This window comes from Chrysochloris asiatica, unplaced genomic scaffold (genome assembly GCF_000296735.1).
Source record: "Chrysochloris asiatica unplaced genomic scaffold, ChrAsi1.0 scaffold00007, whole genome shotgun sequence".
NCBI lineage: Eukaryota > Metazoa > Chordata > Mammalia > Afrosoricida > Chrysochloridae > Chrysochloris > Chrysochloris asiatica.
The window spans coordinates 3,992,778-4,015,490 of NW_006408525.1; the positions used below are offsets into that span (position 1 = coordinate 3,992,778).

The 22,713-nt window shown below is 43.1% G+C and overlaps 1 protein-coding gene and 1 pseudogene across 1 annotated transcript in view; one reads left to right on the forward strand and one right to left on the reverse strand.

Annotated features, from left to right (window-relative positions):
- Positions 1–22,713, reverse strand: part of RFFL (ring finger and FYVE-like domain containing E3 ubiquitin protein ligase) — a 107,619-nt gene that overhangs the window by 10,456 nt on the left and 74,450 nt on the right. Inside the window, exon 2 of the mRNA XM_006832321.1 lies at positions 4,510–4,697. Coding sequence (XP_006832384.1) covers positions 4,510–4,689 — 180 coding nt within the window. The 5' untranslated portion in view covers positions 4,690–4,697. The remainder of the gene's footprint in view (positions 1–4,509; positions 4,698–22,713) is intronic.
- LOC102833061 lies at positions 11,357–13,082 on the forward strand (annotated as a pseudogene).

The following is a 22,713-nucleotide window of genomic DNA, read 5'->3' on the forward strand; positions in this document are numbered from 1 at the left end:
GAAAGATGAATTAATGGAGGCAGCATGCCTGCAGAAATGCCAAGAGTACACACAAGCATGCAACAACCACAAGTTGGCCAGGCACCTCAGCAAGTACCACCTTCCAGAGATCCTATGAGGTTTCTTTGCTTACTCCTCTTTGCCAGTCTGTCCTTCCCATGTGACCCTTTCCCTCCCCACTGCCCCACTTGTAGCCCTTGATACTGCTCAGATTCGACTTCTCATCACACCAGCCCCCACTTCATAAAGGAATCCCACTCTCCAGCCCACTGGAGGGGGGGATAGCCAGAGAAATGACATGATTATAACAGAGTCCCAGCTGACCACTTGCTGGCTAAGGGATCTAACTGGGGCACCTCCCAAAGCATCCCATTCCTCACCTGGAAAGTAGGAAAGGTTAGTCCTCCTCAAAGGATTAATGGAAGTATCACAAGAGACAGCGTATACAAAATCTTAGCATAAGATTAACCCCAACATCTTTTATTCCTTCTACCCTTTGCTTCATCTCTGAGCTTTTACAGGTACCTAGGACCACCCCTCACCTCCTTTCCACTCCAAAATTTGAGTATCTACCACTTGGTGTTTCTAAACACAACCTCCTCCTCCTTAAACTGGGCTCCAAACCCTCCAGCATTGTCAGGGCTGCCGCTCAACCACATGCAGACATTATTAATAGAGATGGGCTACTTGGCTGTGGCAACATCACTGCCTGCCACTTCTAAGACTTGGAACTCTAGGAGAGGCAGGAGACACATCTTACTGATATGCCTCTGTAAGTCCCTTAATGCTATCTGTGCTTTGTACCTAGTGAGTTTTTGGAAAATACTGCCCATAATAAAAAATTTAAAAAAAAAAAAGGGGGGGGGGGGGAATTAAAAAGACAGTAGGATGTAATCATTTCAATTCAACAACTTCCAGAAAAGACATTTTAAATGCCTCTGGCTGTTAAATGCCAAACCCTTAAGATAAGAACATTGTTCCACTTAAGCATGAAATTACAAATGAAAAACTCTCACACAGGAAAAAACATCTTTAATATTCACAAAACTCATACTTCTGTGGCAAGCAAACATCATACAAACACCCATCTTTTTCCACCCACATTGGGACTTCTCTTCCTCCCACAACAGCTCTTTAGCTGCAGCAACTTCTAGGTTCTGTATCTGCCCTTCTTCCTATCTGCCTGTGTGCTCCACTTTCATCTCTGGTACTCTAACCTAGCAAATGCCTAACACACACTAGAGATCCAACCATTTATTTCCCAGTGAATAAAACAGCTCCTCACATCAGTCATCACCAGGCTCTTCCTGGGCACACAGGCCTACAGCCTGTCACCTCCGACTCACCCTTTTCCTCTGAAAAGGGGTATCCTGGATAAAGAGCAAGCTGTGGAACCAAACGATGGTGGTGGTGCTGCTGCTAAGTGTTGTCTTGGAGTCAATTCTGACTCATAGTGACTCTGTCTGTCTAGGGTTTCCAAGGAACAGCTGGTGGGTTTGAACTGCTGATCTTGTAGTTAGCAGTCCAGTGCTGATCCTACAGCACCACACCAGGACTCTGGAAGCCAGATGGTACTGGATCAAATTCTGCCCTGCTACCTAATGGCTGTGTGGCCTTGTAACTTGGAAGTTACATAATGTAGTGTTGCTGGGTCTGACTTTTCCCTTATCAAATGGGGTAACACCTACTGCTTCACAGGGCCTGGCACAAAGAGTTGCTCACTGAATGAATATCTATCAGCCCCTTCCCCACCAGCCCAGCATACAAAAGCTTCCTAACTGGTACTCCTAGGCACTCCATTAAACGAGTCTCCTAAGGAGGTCAAGTTAGCTGCTTGAATTAGGACTGATCCTGTTGTGCCTTCATTCAAACTCTTTCGGATGACTCCTTGTTTGCTGGCTACAAATGGCCGTCAGGCCCTTCCCTTCACTACCAGACCCTAAGCCTGTACTCTGGCCAACCAGGCCATTCACAGTTCTCAGATACATCCTGCACTTGTCCCAAACTAGTTGCAAAGCATTCTGCCAATGCTTTGCAAATCAATAAATCGTTCCTGGCCAACAGGAAGCACAGGGAGGAAGCGGGATAACTGTTGCTGAATGGAGGGGACTGCGATCACTGAGAGGAAACAGGGTGTAATCTGTTGACTATAAAATTGATGATCTTATCGACAAACTTTCACTTGGTTCACAATAAAAAGTTGTTTTAAAAAAATGTTCATCCAGCTAAAATGCTCATCTTATGTCTCAATTTAATCAACATTGTTTGATTCCCTGGCACCTAACTTATGTAGCCAGCTATTGTTGTTGTTGTTAAGCTAGCAACTAGCAGGCTGCTGGTACAGAATTGGGCCCTCAGTGTTAATATGCAGCATTGAATTGCCAACCAGGGAGTAATACAAACAGAAACTTTGACCTACTTCCTCTTTTTCAGAGTGTTCTCAATTTCATCTGTCCATTCATTCATTCATTGTTTTACAGTGTATTGCCTATCTATTACATGTCAGTCACTGTTCTGAGCACTGAGGATACAGTTATGAACAAAACTGACAAAGAATTCCTTGTTTCTAATGTGCCCAAACTAAGAAGAGACAATAAATAAGAATGTTTGTCAGGCTGTGGTAACCACTATAAAGAAAAATAATGTCTTTCCATTCTCACCTAACCATCATTCTCTTTTCTTTGGGGTAATTTCCTCATTTGCCCACATTCTCTCTTCTACCTGAGAAATGTCAAGAACTCTAGATCCTCTGGCTCCCTCATCATGCTTACCATGTTAATCCCCAAGCCTAGATCACCACCACTGCCCTCTTTTCAGATTCCCCATTTCCACTCACAGAGTATAACTGATGTTTAAAAAAAAAAAAAAAGATAAAAACAATTCTGCAAACTCATGTTGTCTCATTTACACAAGGACCATTCCTATTCCTTTCTTGTCAATTACCTTTCCACTTCTACCAGCAGTAGTTCCCAGCTTTTTCAGTGTCAAACCATAGAAACAGCAAGGGATCTGGCTATCCACTCCTGCTGCACATGAAGAATATTTGAAACTACTGCCTTAGATAAAAATGAGCCATTTCTTCATCTATAAAATGGGGATACATAACAATACATTCTTCAGAGCTTGTTATGAAGATTCAATGAGATAATGCAAAATGAGTGCCAAGCACAGTGTCAATACACAAGTGCCCAGTAACATCACTTCCCTTTCATTACTGAGGAACATTCATGTGGCAATGAGTTGCTTCTCTCCGATTCAGTCTCAATCTACTGCCTCAACCCCCCGTCACAGCTCTCTGTTCACTTGAAGCAGTCTCTCTGGCTGAATTCTCACAGTGACTCGGGGTAGCCAAGCAAATCACAACAAAGCTCAGCTATCTGACACCTTTCACTGCACTACAGCACAAGGCAAAATGCCAATCCTGTATCAGCCTAAAGGTACAGAAGGGTGCATGGTCAACACTGCATTCTAGCATCTGGAGGAGGTGGTACAAAGACCTAGGTTTGAATCCCAGTTCTGCCACTTAATGACTATGTGGGCCCGGGGGCGCTACAAAGCACAGAGAAAAGAATGGATGTTTTAATGCCTCTTTAGCTAATCCTCAGGAACTTGAAATATATAGTTTTTTTTTTTCATTTTAAACTCTGAGCCTTAGGTTCCCATATGTAAAATGTGAGTTAGGGTTAAAAGCTACAGCACATAGTTACTATGCGGATTAAAGGAAACATATACTTAAAAATATATATATATTTCCTCTCAACTTCCCATTATCACCATTTTAACATCATATTCACCCACCCATTCTAGACTGCAAATCTCATCTTGCAGAAGAGCGGTTTCAGAATGCAGTTCCTTATCCAGGTCAGAGTTCACCCTCTGCCCCAGTCTTGCTTGACCACAGAGAACATGCTGTCTCCCCGGCATTGACAAAGGGATGGCCCACACCCACACCTCATTACTCAGCCAAGACTGTTTTTTCCTTCTAGCCAATCTGGGAAGCATGGTTACCCAGCAATTCAAACAAAATCAGCTACAGTAAATAAGCTCTAATCTGTCTTGTTAGGGTCTTGGTGTACCTGAGGTGTCCTGTCCTTGACACTGCTTTAGATAAAAAGAATGTGTTGCAGTTAAAGCGTTTATGATTGTGGCTAAGGAAAGGCACTAATACTGAGTGCTGGCTATGTTCCAGGTATCACACTGGGCACCCTTCATAGCTTACTTCACAGTTTATTCGATTCTCACAACAACACTGTAGGACAGGTATCATTATCATCCCCATTTTATAGATGGGGGAAAGAATCACAGACAGTTTAAGTCCACAAAGCTGCTATCTGAACTCAGGCCCATGTGGCTCCAGAGCTATGTTCAGATGCTTTGCTTTTGCTTAGGTTAGTCTTTCATGGACAGTTCTATGAGGTGATGAGAGTCTGGGGTACCAGCAAAGGTAAGACAGCAGGCCTGAGGCCCTGAGCTTATAGCAGCAGAGCAGATAGAAACTCTAACACTCACCTTCCTGGCTGTGCTGGCAAAGTGGGCCCCACAGCCCTTGCAGCTGGGCTCAGAGCCTGTTGGGGAAGGGAAGGAGCTGTATCCAGGATTGGAATAGGCTTGCGTCCTGGCTCCCTGGGGTGGTGGGGCTTCTTCAGGCTGTCCATCCAGGCAGAACCAGTTGCAGCAAGTTGCCCACATTATAAAATCTGGTTATGGGAGAAAGAAAAATGTCAGCCTTCTGACATACCTCTCTCTACTACTGCTTCATTTCCAGGGTATAGGTGTGTAGGGTTACTCCATCCTCACCAGAGCTGATGGGAGGGTATGTTTTCAGGGGCCATAGGTTGCCTGCCACCTCCTCTACCACTACTGGCCTGTTGTTGCACAGAAGAGGTATGTATAGGCACCTGCTCTGCAAGAATGCTGCAGATTGCCAAACTGGCACAAGGCTGCTGATCCCTGATTTAGGGTTAAATCTCAGATCTAACTTCAAACAGTTTCTTACCTTAGCAAATACAATTGGCCTGACAGCTACATTTTTCAGGAATAGGGCCTTGCTCCTTGAACTCAGATAAAGTTCAGTGTTTTCATCATACACATATAATGTTATGCACCAACCATGGGAAAATGAGACCACCTAAGCTAAGTCAAGGTCACATGGGTATAGTTTATATACAGAGCTAAGAGTCTACAACCCCACATCTTCAGACTCTGAACCCAATGCTCTTTTCCCTATACCATGCTGCCCCTTGATTTTTCCTCCTATCCACCAGGTAAACTACTCTTGTAATTTGTACCCCAATCTAAGAAGCTATACCAGGATAAGTCACAGTGTTGCTACAAAACAGAAATCTTTATGAAACAAAAACATTTTATGTCTTCCAGCAAGGTGGCAGACCCTCTACAACAAAGATTTTTGTTGTTATGTGCCATGGAGTCAGTTTCAACTCATAGCAACTCTGTACAGGGTTTCCGAGGTTGTAAATCTTTACAGGAGCAGAAAGCCTCATCTTTCTTCCACGGAAAAGTTGGTATTTTCAAACTGCTGACCGTGATATTAGCAGCTCTATTTGTAACCACTACGCCACCAGAGCTCTATGCGAGACCAAATGTAACAACAGACACATATGAAAATCCTGGAACCCTGAACTTCAGAGGAATGGCTAGAGAAACGGACTTAGTGCTTGCTGGGAGGAGAAGCTGAGCAGAGATAGTGAGAGGAAGACTCACTGGTAAACAGTTGGCCATAAATCGGCACGACCATCTTGAACATTTGTGAGATTAGGCGACAGTAGGTTGGTTGCCTGGCAGAGGAGATTCATATAGGCAATGAAAAGGGTGTGATTCCTTCTTTTTCCCCCCATGCTCACCTGGTGACCAAAGGGCTGGGTCAACTTCCACCATCATCCACCTCCCAGCGCAGACCCTGCTCTCTGGGAATTCAGAGCCAAGTGGTTGTGAGCCCCACCAGTGTGAGGTGGGGGTTGGCTGTGCCTCTTTGCTGTCTGGATTCAGACAGGTTCAGCTTCATACCTAAACAACCCATAGAACCACCAGACCAGCATTAGTCTAACAAACACCCTCATAACCAGACACCCTGCCTCCATCAAGGGCCACCTGGAACTACTTCTGGATTGAGTGCACTGAATATCGGTAACCCTAGGACCTATAGGAAACACATCTAAGGCCAACAACTCAGCTGTCCCAGCCCTCCCACATCCTCTCATAAGCTCCTCTCCAGTTCCAACAGCTACACTAGTTTGCTTGTTAGTTTGTTTTTGTGGGAGCAAGGGGGTGTTGTGTTTTTTCCTTTCATTGTTTTACTTCTTCTCCTTGAATTTTATCCTATCTCCACTTTTGCTTTTCCTTCTTTTGTTTCTCATTTACCTTCTTTTTTACCTTTTGGTCTTCCTTTACTGCTCATTACTCTTTCTCTTTTCATCTTCCCTAGCCCTGGTCTCTTTAAGTGTTTTTTATTTCCCTTCCTTTTATCTCTTCTATATCTCCATTTTATTATCCCTCTTTTCTATTTTTTTCTTTTTTTTTTTTTTTTTGATTGCTGCCTGTTTTTATTTATTCTCCTTTGGTATTTTCTCTTTTCATTGCTAGTTGCCTGTTTGTATATTCTGTTTTGCTTTATTGTGTGTGTTTTCTACTCTTTTCCACCTGCCAGGAGACAGCAACCATGCCCATATACACCAGACCATCTACAACCATACCCTCTGCAGCCTCTCAAATCTTACAATAAGCTAAAGATTAAAAGAAGGCTCACTACAATGCCAAGTACGGCTGTACTAACAGTGTGTTTTTCTCTATCTATGCACTATGGCAGTCAATACGGACATTTTGAGCCTAACTGTTTCAGAGATACTAAATGAGACACTTAGAATCAGAATCTGATAATCAGCACACACCCAAGAACAGTACTTTCTGACTCACTGTTTTAACAAAGGCACTTTCTTAGCTCACAGACATGGAGAGCTGAGGGAACTCATGACATGTTATAAAGGGAAAGAATGAGGACCAAAGGAAACGTAACTGGGTCATACACCTTAAGCCTCCTAGCTTCATTAAGGTTTTTATTTTTTTAAAGCTTTCCCACACATCATCTGTGATAGAATTCACTCACATCTGTAGAAATCTCTGATGAATACCTGTCTCCCTGTGACCCATGAGAACAGGGACTGTGACAGTTCTTACAATGCCCTGTAGACAAGTGGTTTAACAAGAACTGCTGAATGAATAAATCTTATACAATACTTGAGTCTTAACTAACCACATATGCATTCCATTTTCAGCATGTACAAAACATTTCTCCCTGATTCACTCTAACTTGTCTGATGACTCTAGTTCCCAGAAGACAAGGATCTCATCTGCTTTATTTGCTATGAATAGTTCACATGGAATAATAAAGAGCAACTTTTAAAATGAGATATTTGGGAGTAAGCTACTTAATTCTTCTTCCAGAGGCTTAGTAACCCTCTGGAAGAAGAATTAAGCAATTCTTCAAATCATATACTGAAAGAAGTATGAGACAGACAATGTCCTGATCTAAAGATCAAGGGGCTTGGGATCAGGCTTGGGCCCCAAGCCTTGCTCTACTATGAAGGTCTGTACTTATCTCTGACAAATCATAACCCTTCTCTGGACACTCTGCAGGCTGTACGCCATGAAGTCAACAGTCAACAGTCAATCACTAGAACGAAGCTTTTAACTATAATTCTTATGAACCTAGCAATTTCCCCATAATTACTATTTGATTTTTTGAACTATATATAGTATGCCTGACTATGATTGTTCATGGTTTTCTATTAAACTCTCTGCTCTTATGCATGCATAAAGCATGCAACCTTTACTGAAGGCAGTACCCTCTCTTCCCAGGACTAGGTGAGTGTGTCCACCTTTAAGGCGTCCACATTACAGGAAGAAAACTAGAAATGCAAGATCCAAATGGAAACTCTGGAATGTGTGTTAACAGAAATTTGCACAGTATGTGGGGGGTTACAGATCAGTTCTATGGAGATGAAGTAAAGTTAAAAAAAGACTTCTCAAATGAGGTTCCACACCCTCTATCTTCATATGGGATTGAGTAGGGGTTTACCAGAAAACCAGTAGTAGAAGGAATTTTCACATGTGCCCTGGCATCAAAGAAACTACAAAATACTTAACTGGATCAGGGATCAGCGGGCTAGATGAGTTTCGTGTTATGGAAGAACCTGAAGGACATGGGCTTCTATGGTAAGGAATCTGGATTTTATTGGGGGGAGGGGCAGGCAAGTTTCATGATCTTATTTGAGTTTTAGAGTAGGCAGTTAGGGTAGTAAGCAGCAAGGAGAATGGATCCTAAAGATACTTTGGTAGTATTGGCAAGAAATGAGGATACGAGCAAAAAAACTAGGCAGATCTTTGACATCCGGAACAGGATGAATTCCAGGATCTCTGACTTTGACAATAGGAGAAATCATGGGTTCATTACTTGAGATAAGGCCAGGAAGAGAAAGTAGGTATCCGCGTAAAGGAGGAAGGTGTGGTAAAATATTATACCCACAGAAAATCCTGGTGGCTATAAAGCACAGAGGGGAGGGTGTGGGCTGAAGATAAACGTTTGGGAATCTTCAGTCTACCGGAAAGTATTTAAATCCAGAGTGCAGCAGGACACGGAGCAGACAGATAGTCTGGGTCAGAAAGGGTCTGGGAGAACTTCTGAGAATAAGGACAATAAGCAGAGGAAAGTTAACCAGCTGAAGAGACAAGGAAAAAACGTTGAAAGAGGTGGAACAACTGGAAGAGGGTTCTGAACCAACAACACTGCCAAATGACCCAGAGAGTTAATGTGGAATGTAATATGCCCACAGGACTTAGCCTTCAGAAAGCATGAGTGTGCTCTCTCTGTGTCAGATCAGTTTCGGGAAAAGTGAGGATTTGAAGACTCCCAACAAAAAAGAAATTTGACTGTGAAGGGAAGAGAGAAGGCAGTAAGCCATAACTAAGGGAAGAGAGAAGGCAGTAAGCCATAACTAAGGGGAATCCAGGGCCAACACTCATCTGTCAGTCTGTTGTACTGTGGTGACTTGTGTGTCACTGTGAGGCTGGCAGCGATGCTACTGCTATTTCAAATACCACCAGCAGGGTCACGGGGGGGAGGGGGGGGGCAGGTTTCAGCAGAGCTTCCAGACTAAGACAGACTAGGCAGAAGGAGAGACAGACCACTTCTGAATGGCTAAGTACTGAAAACCTTGAGAAAAGCAGCAGAACATGGTCTGACATGAGCCCCTCAGGATGGAAGGCACTTAAAATACAACTAGAAAAGAACTGTCTCCTCAAAGTTAAGAGTTTACTGATGTGGATGGAGCAAAGCTTTCAGGACCTTCATTGGCTGATGGGGCACAACCCAAAATGAGAAGAAACAGCTACAAATATCCATTAATAATAAGAACATGGTAGGTATTAAGTATGAATCTAGGAAAATTGGATAGAAGTCATAGGGTCAGTAAAAAAGAGGAAAACCCACAGCAAGATGGATTGACATGGTAGAAGCAACAACGGGCCAAGGGTACCAATCGTGAGGATGGCCTAGGACCAGCCAAGTGATTTGTTCTGCGGTGCATGGAGTTGCTAGGAGTCAGAACCAACCTGATAGCACCTAACAATAACAGAGCCACTAAGATAAATGTAGACATAATCACAGAAAGCAGAGGAAACTCCAAAAGGCTTAAATTATACAAGAGAAGCTGGTAATGGATGAAGGGAATAAATAGAGGACTGGCTAGTGTTAAAAAGAAATGCGATCAAGTGATTGTTGTTGTTAGATGCCATCGAGTCAGTACCGACCCATAGCCACCCTATGCACAAGAGAATGAAACACTGCCTGATCCTGGGCCAACCTCACAATTGTTACCACATTTGAGTCCACTGATGCTGCCACTTTGCCAATCCGTCTCACTAGGGGTCTTCCTCTTCTTCTCTGACCTTACCAAACATGGTATCCTTCTCCGGTGACTGGTCCCTCCTGACAATATGTCCGAAGTATGAGAGACGAAGTTTGGCCATCCTGGCCTCCAAGGAACACTATGGGGCCGCACTTTTACAACACAGATCTGTTTGTTCTTTTGACAGCCCATGGTACTTTCAATTTTAAGTGATTAGGGACATGGAATACCTCTGGGCAGGAGACAGGTCACCTCTTTGATCAAAGTAGAGCTGAGGTGACTGACAGTAGATCTAGCCAAAGATAAGACAGCAGGAGAAAGGTGAGAGAATGAAATAAAAAGGAAAAGGGAAGTGAATTTCAGTCAAGAAGAAAACAAGCTCTTCTCCCATGGAAGGAACCTCCATTGCACACATTTTCCCCAAGAGGTAGATTTGCCACAAAGTGGGTAAGGGAAAATCAGCAGGAAAAACCTGGAAAGCTGACCAATTGTAACTTCTATTTAAATTGATGTGTTTAAATGAGCACTTAAGGTCAAACCAGCTGGGGTCGGGGAGAGGGCTTGTGCGCCGTGCTCTCTCTGTCACACACACACACACACACACACACACACACACAATATCCCTGCCCCCAAGGGTTTCAGGCACTAGAGCACAATTCAGCCATATTGCTATGAGACTTCACTTAGAGTACAAGATCCCATTTTCCTAAATAATGTTTTTAGTCTCTCAACATTGGTTCTATCCTTAACTATCTCCTCCTCTAAACGTGGGAAAGAAGTCTCCGACCTGTTCAAGTATTTGGTTGCTCTTAAAAGAGGGACCTGCCTCTGTGACAAGACTTAAAACATGCCATTATCTTATTACACACGTTATGTGGAGAACTATGTCTATCCCAAGGGGTGTGTGCGTGTGTCTGGGAGGAGGGGGTTTATTATGGAAAGGAGGTAGATGGAAAGCTTCTAACATCTTAGACCTGCTCAGTCTAACAGAACAGATTCACTGAAATCAGTAAATTAAGGTTTGACTTTTTGTTTGTTTGTGGGTTTTTTTTAGAGTGGGGGGCTGGGTACAGTGTACTATATGGATAACACATGACAAGGCTGGGCTCTCTAAGTCCCTCCCCTTCTCCAGGGGACCTGGATGGAACATAAATTGAGATGGGAGCTTCTCAATATGTTGGGAGACCCAGTTGGGGTAAGGACTCCCCAGCAAGTGAGTGCCTCTCCCTTCCTCTAGTGCGGTTGCTAGAGCTGCTAGGAGGCCATGTGCACCTGGACCATAAGGACCACCACCCATAACCAAATTCACTGTCATACCAGGAAGTGAGCTTGAAAAACGGTCTTTGAGTACAATGCCAGTCCCAGCATCAAAGGTGGATGAGTTGGTGTCACCGTTAAAGTCACAGGAGACTACCTGGTCTTCAGTGTAGCCCAGGATGTCTTGTAGGGGACCATCTGATGCCTGCTTCACCACATTTTTTTTGCACTGTAATATGGAAGTAATATGTAATATGGACTGTAATATGGAAGACTCCCTAACGAGACTAGGAAGAGTGTCTGACTGAAAGAACTTGTCTGCAGCTGTCCACTGACTGCAGAGGCATGTGTAAACACGTCGTGTTTGAAATAAATCAGTGCATGTGTGAAGTGGAACCCAAGGAGCAATCTTTTTTGTTTTCCTTTTAAAAAAAAAGTTTTATTGTGAATTATGTGGTAGTTTACATGGGAGAACACTCACCCTATCGTATATCATTTCGTTACCATGATTACAATCCCCTCCATGTAATCATCAAACAACCAAAGGGTATATACCCTGCAAGCCTGCACCTAGGTCGTCAGCACAAAGCCCCCTCTCCCTCTCTGGGTCTAGAGTCCCCAGCCACTCCATCTCTCCACCTCTCTGCCTCCATCTCTGGTGTCACTATTTCTCTGGGTACGGTCATGCACTCCAGCCTGCCTGTGGCTCTTCTCCCTTGATGGTTCCAGGGCCCTCCAGCTCCTGGATTGCAAAATTAACCACTCCCCTTGTTTTGCTACAAAATATCTACCTTTACATTTCCAACCTTCACTGTTGGTCCTGACAGCAATTATTCACTATTGTACCACTAGAGTCCTATCCCCATCTCCTTTCATCAATGCTGCCCAGACTGGATACTACTCAGTGGAGATACTGCCTTCTGCAAGAACCACCCTCTGGATCTAGATTCCCTCTTGAAAGCTTGTAAGCCAGTCAGTCACTTCTTGCCTTTGTAGCCAGCCCCCCCTATTTTGGGTAGCCAATGTCCAAGTTGCCCATCCCTGTCTACTCTGTGTATGGAGGGGGTAGGAATGATCCTCACTGTAAAAATTTGTTCCCCCTTTTGAGCTACTGCATCCATAGGTGTTGGTCAAGTTCACCAAATTGTATCAGATTACTCTTTTTTTCCTCTTTCTTTTCTAGTTAAGTTCTGATCATCCAGCCATTGAAGCCAGGTCAAGTGGGTACTATCTGACAGTGTGAATGTTCTTGTGCATATCCACTCACTTCTTATCAGATGGATGTTTCACTCTCCACTCTAGTCCTTTGTGGTTATGTCACTGACTCAGGAGTCCCCAGGTCTTGCCATACTGCTGGCCAACCAGGTCTACACCCAGGATCACAAAGAAATTGAATGTGGTAGGACATAGCTTGAAGCTTCATTACTGTTTTTCCCTCACTACCCCTCACCAGTGCTCATCACCTTCTTGAAGTCATATTTGGCAGCTTTCTCCAGATGGCAGGTCAGATCCACGACAGACATGTTGGGAATGGGGGCGCAGAAGTCCAGGCCAGTGAGTTTCCTGTTCAGTTCAGGAGTGACCTTGCCCACAGCTTTGGCAGAGCTGATAGATGCAGGGATGATGTTCTGGGCAGCCCCCCAGCCATCACACCAGTTTCCCAGAGGGGACCATCCAGTCTTCTGAGTCTCAGTGATGGCACGGACTGGGGTCATGAGTCCCTCCACAATGCCAAAGTTGTCATTGATGGCCTTAGCCAGAGAGGGCCAATCAGTTGGTGCAGGAGGCATTGGTGATAATCTTGAGGGTGCTGTCATATTTCTCGTGGTTCACGCCCATCACAAAATGGGGGCATCAGCAGCAGAAGCAGAGATGATCACCCATTTGGCACCACCCTCCAAGTGAGCCCCAACTTTCTCCAAGGTGTGAAGACACCAGTGGACTCTACAACATATTCAACACCAGCATAACCCATTTGATGTTGGCAGGATCTCGCTCCTGGAAGACAGAGAACGGCTTCCCATTGATGACAAGCTTCCTGTTCTCAGCCTTGACAGTGCTATTGAACTTTGCATGGGTGGAATCATACTGGAACATATAGACCATATAGTTGAGGTCAATGAAGGGGTCGTTGATGGCAACAGCCTCCACTTTGCCAGTATAACGGCAGCCCTGGTGACCAGGTGCCCAATAATCTGTTGACTCTGACCTTCTCCATCATGTCTCAGCGATGCTGCTGCTGCTGCTGCTGCTGACTGTGGAACAGGGAGGAGCAGAGAGCCTAAGCTTTGACTCTTATGGTCGTATATTTAAATATCAAAAAGGAACATTTCCTATCTTGATCAACAAAAAGTACTCCAGTCAATCTGGAAAGCCCTCTGTTGAAATTCAACTTCTCTTCAGGGCTATTTCAGGAGGTGGAGGAAAAAATGGTCATTTTAGTAATGTCATTTATTTTATGGATTAAATTGTGTGCCCCCCAAAATCATGTGCTATAAATCCCAGCCTCTATGCCCGTAGTTCTGGTAGCGTAGTGGTTACAAGTCAGGCTGCTACCCTCAAGGTCAGCAGCGCAAAACCACCAGTCGTTCTTTGGGAGAAAGATGAGGCTGTCTGCTCCTGTAAAGAATTATACAGCCTCGGAAACCCTGTACAGAGTCGCCATGAGTCAGTCAGAACCGACTCCACGGCACATAACAACAACCTATAACCTGGAGTCCTGTTGTGGCGCTGTGGGCTAATGCATCAGACTGCAAAGTTGTTTGAACTGTAAGGTTGGTGGTTCAAGCTCACCAGCTGATCCTTGGAAACCCTATACAGGGTCGCTATGGGTCAGAATCAACTCGACGGCACTTAACAACAACAACCTATAACTTGAATCACAATAAAAGAACATGCTCCAAAGAGTTGTACATCTATTGTGTGCTCTAGAATTTCAGGCCAGGATTTTTAGAGAGAAACAAGTCAATTCTTAGAGAGAAAGCAACCTGCCCTTAAAAAACCCACCCTGTTACTGTTGAGCTCACAGAGACCCCACGTGTTTTAGAGTGGAACTGTGTTCCATAGGGTTTTCAATGACTGTTATCTAAGGAAGTAAGTCACCAGGAAAGGAAGTAGACTACCTGGCCTTTATTCTGCAACACGGAGAACCACTAACCCTTGGATTAGAAGTCAAGAGCAAACTGTTTACACCATTCAAGGCCCTACTTTAGGGGAACTGATGAGTCAATGAGCATTGAAAAGAGAGTCTGATTGGTGCTATGAACTAAAGTATGCCAGATGTCCTGGAAGCACTCAGCAAGGTCATGTAGCCCAGTCTTGAGGCAAGAAGAGTCTAGAAGTCTTCCTAGTCAAGGTGACTGAGTTGAAAACTGAGGGGTATACTGAGGCATCAGTAGAGTGCAGGGTCAATCGATTCATTGTTTGCTGTTGTTAGGTGCTGCTGAGTCCATTCTGATTCATAGAGAGCCCTTGTGACAGAGGAGAGATGCCTCATAGGTTTGTTTTCACATCTCTCATTCCTAAAAGATGCCCTGGTGGCACAGTGGCTTAAGTGCTGGTCTTGGTAACCACAAGGTTGGTGATTCAAACCTACCAGTCACTCCAAGGGAGAAAGATGTGGCTATCTGCTCCCCTAAAGATTTACTGACACTCTGGAGCATTTATACTCTAACAGGTCATTAGGAGTTGGAATCGACCTGACAGGAGAGTAAGTTTTTTGCCTTTATGGTGGTTGGGGTTTTCTTCTCCATCCCTAAACTGACACACAAATAGAATCTGATTATATAACTAAAGGACTGAAACTGGAACCAACTGTGGGCATCGTAAGGAACTTTCCCTACGGTGACAACTCTCTGATCTGCAAACTTCCTCCTGATCTTAAAAGAAAACTGCTATCAAATCTTCACTGAAGACTTGAAAATTCCTTCTCACGCTCTTCAGAAAAGATGGACCTGGAATTTAATCCTCAAACTGTAGTCTCTGACTGCGCTCCTACTGAGCTGTTCTGAAACCTGCCAGCCTTTCCTCTTCTACTTTGCCTGAGGGGGAGAAAGAAGAGGGATATAGAAGGAATGCACAAGAAAATGTCATTATTGTTTATGCAAGAACCCATTGGTACGATGCGAGCATGGCTAGCTGGCACATGGGAATTCTGTCAGGTTGATAGGTATGCTGTGTTACTTCGAAGACTTAGGCCTGATGAACAGGAAAATTACAGAGAACAGGGTAAGATGGATGACCTATTTCAGGTAAACTAAGCAGAGCCATGGTTAAAGGCAAGAGGGTAGATAATGTAATTTTCCTTAAACAGTCACTTCTCCACTTGTTCACCTGCCCAAGGCAAATAATTTCAAGTGAATTAGTGGTGTCATGAACTTTCCCATGAAGACGTAGGAGAGAAGGGCGGGGGAGGGTCACAATGTCAGGGTCCTAGTAAAACTGTACTGGTTTGTAGTGCAACTCCAAACCACCTTTCTAACTACCAAGCTCAGCATTAAGGTCCCCACTGCTCTCACCCACTCTGTTGAGATTTTAATTAACTGCTCTGTGTGCCCAGATACTGCAATAACAGGCTTGACACAGGTGCACACACTATATCTTAAAATCAGTACATTTATAGTAAATCCACTGTAGTAAGACTTTATAGAAACTATTTTAAGTATCTAACGAAAATGCTTCCCAACTTTAACCTTTTCAAGACCAAATTATTTTCTGTTTTGAATTTTTTGTTGGAACTGTGTGTTTTCAATAACAGGAGGCATTCTGAATGAAATGAAAAAAAATATATATTTTTTTGAGGTAACAAATTTTGATACAATTAGTGGGGCACATAGAAGGGAGTTTCAAAAAGTTCATGGAAAAAGGGAAAGAAAAAATAATGGAATTTTTCCACAAACTTTTTGAAGCCCTCTCATATGTCCCCAGGGTACACAGTGGCTCCACAGGATAAGCATAAGACTATGAACCACAAGGACAAGCAGTTCAAGCCCACCATTCACTCTCTCCTCAAGAGAAAATGAGACCTCCTGCTCCCACAGGGTCGCTCTGAATCAAAACTGATTCCACAGAATTTAACATACCTCCCCCCACCCCCAGGAGTCTCTGGTGCTGAGGTTGGTGCAATGATGCCTGTTTCTTAAGATTCATGCAGTCATACTGGCATGGTTGTGACGCTGTGGGATATTGCACTGGACTACAAGGTTGGTTTGAACCACAAAGTCAGTGGTTCAAATTCACCAGTTGCTCCTCAAAAACTTTACACAGGGTCACTATGAGTTGGAACACACTTGAAGGCACTTAACAACACCATCAGATAGCCTGATACACTAAAAGTGGGATAAGAGATTCCCACTAAACCCCAGAGACATGAAATAGTAAGTGGGCACTATAACCCATGAGCCACAAAAGTGTGAAGAAGGATGTTTCTGACACAGCAAATCAGAAAATGGATATACAGTAAGGCTTACAGAAGCATCTCCAGCTCATTGAGGGTACTCTGTACTCTGTCTACTGTCACTACTGTATTCCTGGAATGGTTAAAAGCAACTATGCTGTAAGTGAATACAGAAAAGCATTCCATGTTATGGATCATTAATACAGAATGGGCTTAGCTTCATCTTTTATCTTATCCTTAAAAAGCAATTAAAGAAAAACTGTAATGGCTCTGAAAGGAAATGCTGTGAAGTCTATCAATATGACTTAGTTAAACCTCCTTGAAATAACTAATAAGTTAATTACATATTTTGAGATGGAAAGAAGAAAATGCATAGCCAATATTCTACAATCAGAATGCTTTTTATCTATCAGGCACTGAGCTGGTACGTTAACCTCCTGTTTCTCAAGTCATCCTCACAACAATTTTGGCATGGTAGATTTGTTCTTCCCATTTTCAGGAAAGAAAACCAAGATTCAGAGACATAGGTAACTTGCCAAAGGTCATAGCTAGAGGTAAGTAAAGCAAGGATTTAAACCCAGGTTGCTTAATCTCTGAAGTTTATGGTCTGTACAAAGAGGCTTTCAACAAGTTTGTGGGAAAAACCCATTTATCTTTGAACTCCATTTTTCCAAAGTTTTTAAAGCCTTGTTATATGCTTTAAGAGAAGTGTTATTATTATTAAATTCCATTGAGTTGGTTCTGACTAATAGCAACCCTGTATAGGATTTCCAAGGAGCAGCTGGTGAGCCTGAACCGCTGACCTCACGGTTCAAACAGACATTTAAGTCCAATGCATTAATCCACAGCGCCACATCAGGACTCCTTAAGAGAAGTGTACCTGATCATATTTTTAAAAAAATCATTCTGTCTACTCTGTAGCCCACCTCTGAGCACTTGCTCTCCATTTCTACTGGAAATTTCCCATCAACATATGGGCATGTTTCAGGATTTCCCAGATTTTATAAACGTTTCCTTGTCATAAAACCATATGCGCTACCACCAAACAACCACTATCAAGTGTTGGTAAAGATGTAAAGCAACTGAACTCTAGTGCATTGCTGGTGGTTATGTGTTGCAGAATCAGTTTCAACTCATAGCAACTCTGCATAGGGTTCCAAAGGCTTTAAATCTTTATGGGAGCAAAAGTCTCATCTTTCTCCCAAGGAGGGCTGGTACTGGGGCTAGCAGTCCAACTCTTAATCCACTGGAAGCCTAATAAATTGGTACAAACAATTGCTTAGGATAGATAAAGATATATACATAACACTTTTATACATTATCATCCATCCATCCATGCAACCAACCAACCAACCATGTCTTTGCTTTCCAATTCTACTTCCAGAAAGGTATTCTACAACAGAAATACATTGTATACAAGACTATTCAAGGCAGCACTACTGCAATAGACCCAAACTGAAAACAAGCCAAATGAATGCCCAACAATAGCAGAATGGACTGGAAATCATCTGGAACACAGTTCTAGTCTGGCCATGAGTCAAAATCAACTCAAAGGCAGCTGTTTTTTCAAATTTTCTACATAATACTTAATATAAGCTGCTATTATTAATTTGTGAACTGCCTCCTCTAACTAGAATAGAATCTCCCTGAGGGCACTGACTGTGCGCTCCACAGTATTTTCAGTCTTGTATGAAGATCAGTCTCTTAAAGGTCTCCCAGCTTCAATTCTTGCCCCTTCTCCAGTTCTTTTTCCACAAGACATCATCCACTATCAATCCTACACACACCCTTAAAGTTCTTCAGTGGCTTCCCCATTGCATTTTAGAATCAAAGTTCCTGCCCCCCCACATATCTTGCTACTTTTCTTACTGCTCGCTAGCTTGAACCATAGTGAACTTTCAGTTCTTAGGGCACACCAAGCTCCTTCCTCCCTTCAGGATCTCTGCACTGGCTCTTCCTCATCCTTCAGGTTTCATGTCAAACTTCACCTCCTTAGAGGGGCTTCGTCATCACCTTACCTTGAGGATTTGCTCCAGTCATTGTCTCTTTCTCACTGTCTTTTAGTTTCCTTCATGAGACTGTCTTCACCTCTAAGTACATTTGTTTACAGTTGATCTTCCCCATATTGTAAGCTCCAAAGGCAGGCACTTTGTCTTCACAGTGCCAAAAACACCCAAACCCATTGCCAGCAAGTTCATCCCAACTCAAAGCAACCATACAGGACATAGTAGAACTGGCCCAAAGGGTTTCAAAGCTGTAAACCTCTAGGAAAGCAGATTGCCACATCTTTCTCCCTTGGAGCTGCTGGTGGGGTCTTACCACCAACCTCTGCTTAGTTTTCAAGTGCTTTAACCACTGCACCACCAGAGCGCCTCACAGACAATATATGGATTAAACAGAAGTAAAAGGAAGTCAATGTATTATCAATATAGCCAATGAGACAAGTACTACTTTGTTACAATATCAGGTCTGCCATTTTAGGCTGTACCTTCCGGGTTTTTCCCTCTCCCCTCCCTTCAACTCCATTTTGTAATCTTAGGTTTCTGTTTCCCCGCCCTAAACTACAAGGGCACATAGTTTAAAGGGTAACATGGCTTTTGATAGGCCAGAGCTAAATCACCCTAGCAATGACCACTCCCTTCTTGTTGAACCTATATAAGACCACTCCCTTCCCGTTGACTCCTCTCTCTTTTCTTCTCTCTTCTCTTCTGCCTCCTGCCTTCTCTGGCAGAGGTCACCTTTCTCTTCCTCACCCTGAATAAAAGTCTCTAGACGGGCAATCTGGTGTGCGGTGTGGTTGATGAGTGGCATTGGGTTGTTTTTTCCCTTTCACTACTTATCTCTCTTTGGGGGCCAAAACATTTGATCAATATTTATAGTGACATACAGTTAACTGAAAATGTCCTTAATCAAAAAACAAAAGGTAGCTAAGCTAATTGTGCATCCTCAGGACAGGTAAAACTTTCTGAGCCCATGAGGAATTATCTGTAAAATACCTCCCAAATTGGAGAGAGTAATGGTAAGGATGATTGACAAACCCAGCACAGGGCTGCTATGGGTCAGAACCAACTCGGCAGCACTTAACAACAACCACATGGAGCTACAGGATAAGCACTGGGACTGTTAACAGCAAGGATGATGGTCAAACCCACCTTAGAAACCCTACACAGGGTCACTGTGTATAGGAACCAACTCAACAACAAAAATCTACAGAATGCATTTAATACACACCAAAATTTAAAACTACACGTGCATATTATTAAACTATAAGAATGTAACAATTCTAAACTGACAACAGCTTAGAAAGCCCAAGCTCACTCTTTGGTTGCCAAAAGCTTAGGTTTCCCAGCACCCCAGTTGATAGTAGGACAGCTGCTTACATCTCCACATAATAAAATCTCACCTGTATCCTGAGAATGCACCTGAAATTTAAAATCATCTCTCAGTTTGGAAAGCTGCTTTCTGTTAAAAATAAGTTCATCTGCTGAAAAACTTGAGCTCCTTTGCAATTGTTTTATTTAAAACAGAATCTTAGTATGGCAATTGGAATTTTCCAGTAAACCTGCCTGAGGTGTCCACACTGACTGGGGGAAGATTTAAAATGCTGGTGACCACACAATGAGCATACAGCAGACCCACTGTTGCATTTGTAAGTAAGCAATCTGCCGAGACAAACATTACTGAGAGACCTCACTTGCTGGGGACTGGACAGTGAAACATGTTCTCTGTTCTACAGAGGTATTTCTGAGACAGCTATTTTAGAATAAAGAATTCAGAACACCTACATCACAGAGGAGATAGGAGCATGGTAGAGCTCTAGAACCCAAAACCTGGATAGAATAAAGAGTACACAGTACACGGGCTAGACAAAAACCAGGGATATTTCACACGGCTGGAACTCAGCAGAGAAAAACATTTCCAAAGGCTTTAAATCCTAATAGACATTTTCCATTTTCCAAGGCAAGCCCTTTGGATGTGGGTAATAGATAACACATATTTCCTAGGTAAGAATTTATATCAGGGCTAAATTTTCAGAAGACAGAACAGTAAAAGAGGCAAGAAAATAATAATTTAAAAGTTTCACACAAGTATGCACAACTTTGGCTTTTAGACTCAGTAAGACCTGACTTTAAATTCTGGTTCTCAGACTAAGTGGCTGAATGAACTAAGTAAGCTGTCTCTCCGAACTTCAGTGTAACAGGAATAAGCTTATCTCAGATGATGGGCACAGAATAAGGTGCTCAGTAGAAAGGATCACACCTTTATGGTGCTTTTTCAATCTTAGATAAAGAGCAAAGGGCAGGGCTAGAACACATTCAGTAAATGGCTGGAGAACAATACTGAAAATACAATGGACAATGTTGTTGTTGTTATGTGCCGTGGAGTCGGTTCCGACTCATTGCGACCCTGTACAGGGTTTCCGAGGCTGTAAATCTTTATGGGAGCAGAAAGCCTCATCTTTCTCCCATGGAACAGCTGGTAGTTTCGAACTGCTAATCATGAGATTCACAGCCCGATTCGTAACCACTACACTACCAGAGCTCCTGTCATTGTTATTTTGATTTGCAATGGACAAAAAGAAAAATAAATCTGTCTTAGAAGAAGTACAGCCAAAAGTACAGCCAAACTTCCTGAGAAGCAAGTATAGCGAGACTTTATCTCACATACTTTGGACACGTTATGAGGAAGGACCAATCTCTGGAAAACACCAAATATGGAAAGGGTCAGGAAAAAAAGGGAGAGCTTCAATGATATGAACTGACATAGCAGTTGCAGCAATGGACTCAAATATGACAGTAAGAATGGCACAAGACCAGGAAAATGTTTCCCCCCTGCACTGTTAGTTTTTACAAATACAACCTCACAATGCCATGGAGACAATAGAAAATTTTAGCTATCATGAAGAAACAAGAGAATGGCTCAAACAAGATGCAGAGCTGGAAGACATTTCTGAGCAAACAAAGGTAATAAAACTAACTGAAAAAGAATTCAAAAGATCCATAGAAATTGAAGGAAAGAAAGGAGAACACAATAAAACTTTAGAAGAATTCAGGAAAATGTAACAAGAACACACAGACAAAATAAATGCAAATTTTGAGACAATAGAAAACTTGCCATTAGAAATCCAAAAGATTAAGACAAAGATTTCAGAAATGGGCAATACATTGAAAGGGCAAAGGAGTAGATGTGAAGTAATGTAAGCCCAAATAAGAAGAGAAAGCTCTAAACACTAGTATGCTTAGAAGAACTAAAAGAAAAGAGAATGAAAATCTCCAAAGAAAGCCTAAGAGTTATGTGAGAAACCATGAAGAGGAATAATTTACTGGTGATCAGAATACTAGAAGCAGAAGAGACTAGGACAGAGACAATTGTCTAATACGAGTTATTGGTCTTATGCAGAGGCTCCACAGGATGCCTCCTTCACTGGGCACATAGTAGTCCCATTTTAGGTATTCCAATCGAGTTATAGGTAGAAGACGGACTTACAAGCTTTCTATGGTGATATTTCTGGCTATTCCTTTCTCTCCCCCTCAAGTGTCTATTTTATAATGGTATGCCAGGGAAACCAAGATTCAAAAGACTGCCAAGCATTTTAACATTGTTTTTCCCCTTTTGCTCATTCCAACCATCCCTCAATTCCTGTATCCCAGAACCCTGCTGTACCAAGGTTGTGCATACATCATTATTTACCTCTGTCCCATTTAGCCCATGCAAACCTGCCTAATGGTTCTCCTTCCATTCCCCACCCTTCTTGTATATTGCCTCGCTTCCCAGCACCTAAACTATCCTGTGTCTATTCCCTACCCTGTGCTCCACCTTCCCCTCCCTCCCCTCACCCCACCCCCCACATCTGGGTAACCAGCAAAGAATCTACCCCCCCCCCCACACACACACAGTCCTTAGCCCCTTTCTATCTCCAGATCCCAAGTCCCCAGCCACTCCATCTCTCGACGTCTTCTCTGCCTCCATCTCAGGCCTCATTGCTACTCTAGGTAGGATCCCGCTCTCCGCTTTTCTCCATTGATGGTCCTAGGGTCCTCCGCTCCTAGACAGAAAAGTTAATCACTCCCCTCCTTTAGATTTAAAATGTCCACCTTTAGATTTTCAACCCTCACAATCAGTCCTGATAATAATTATTCA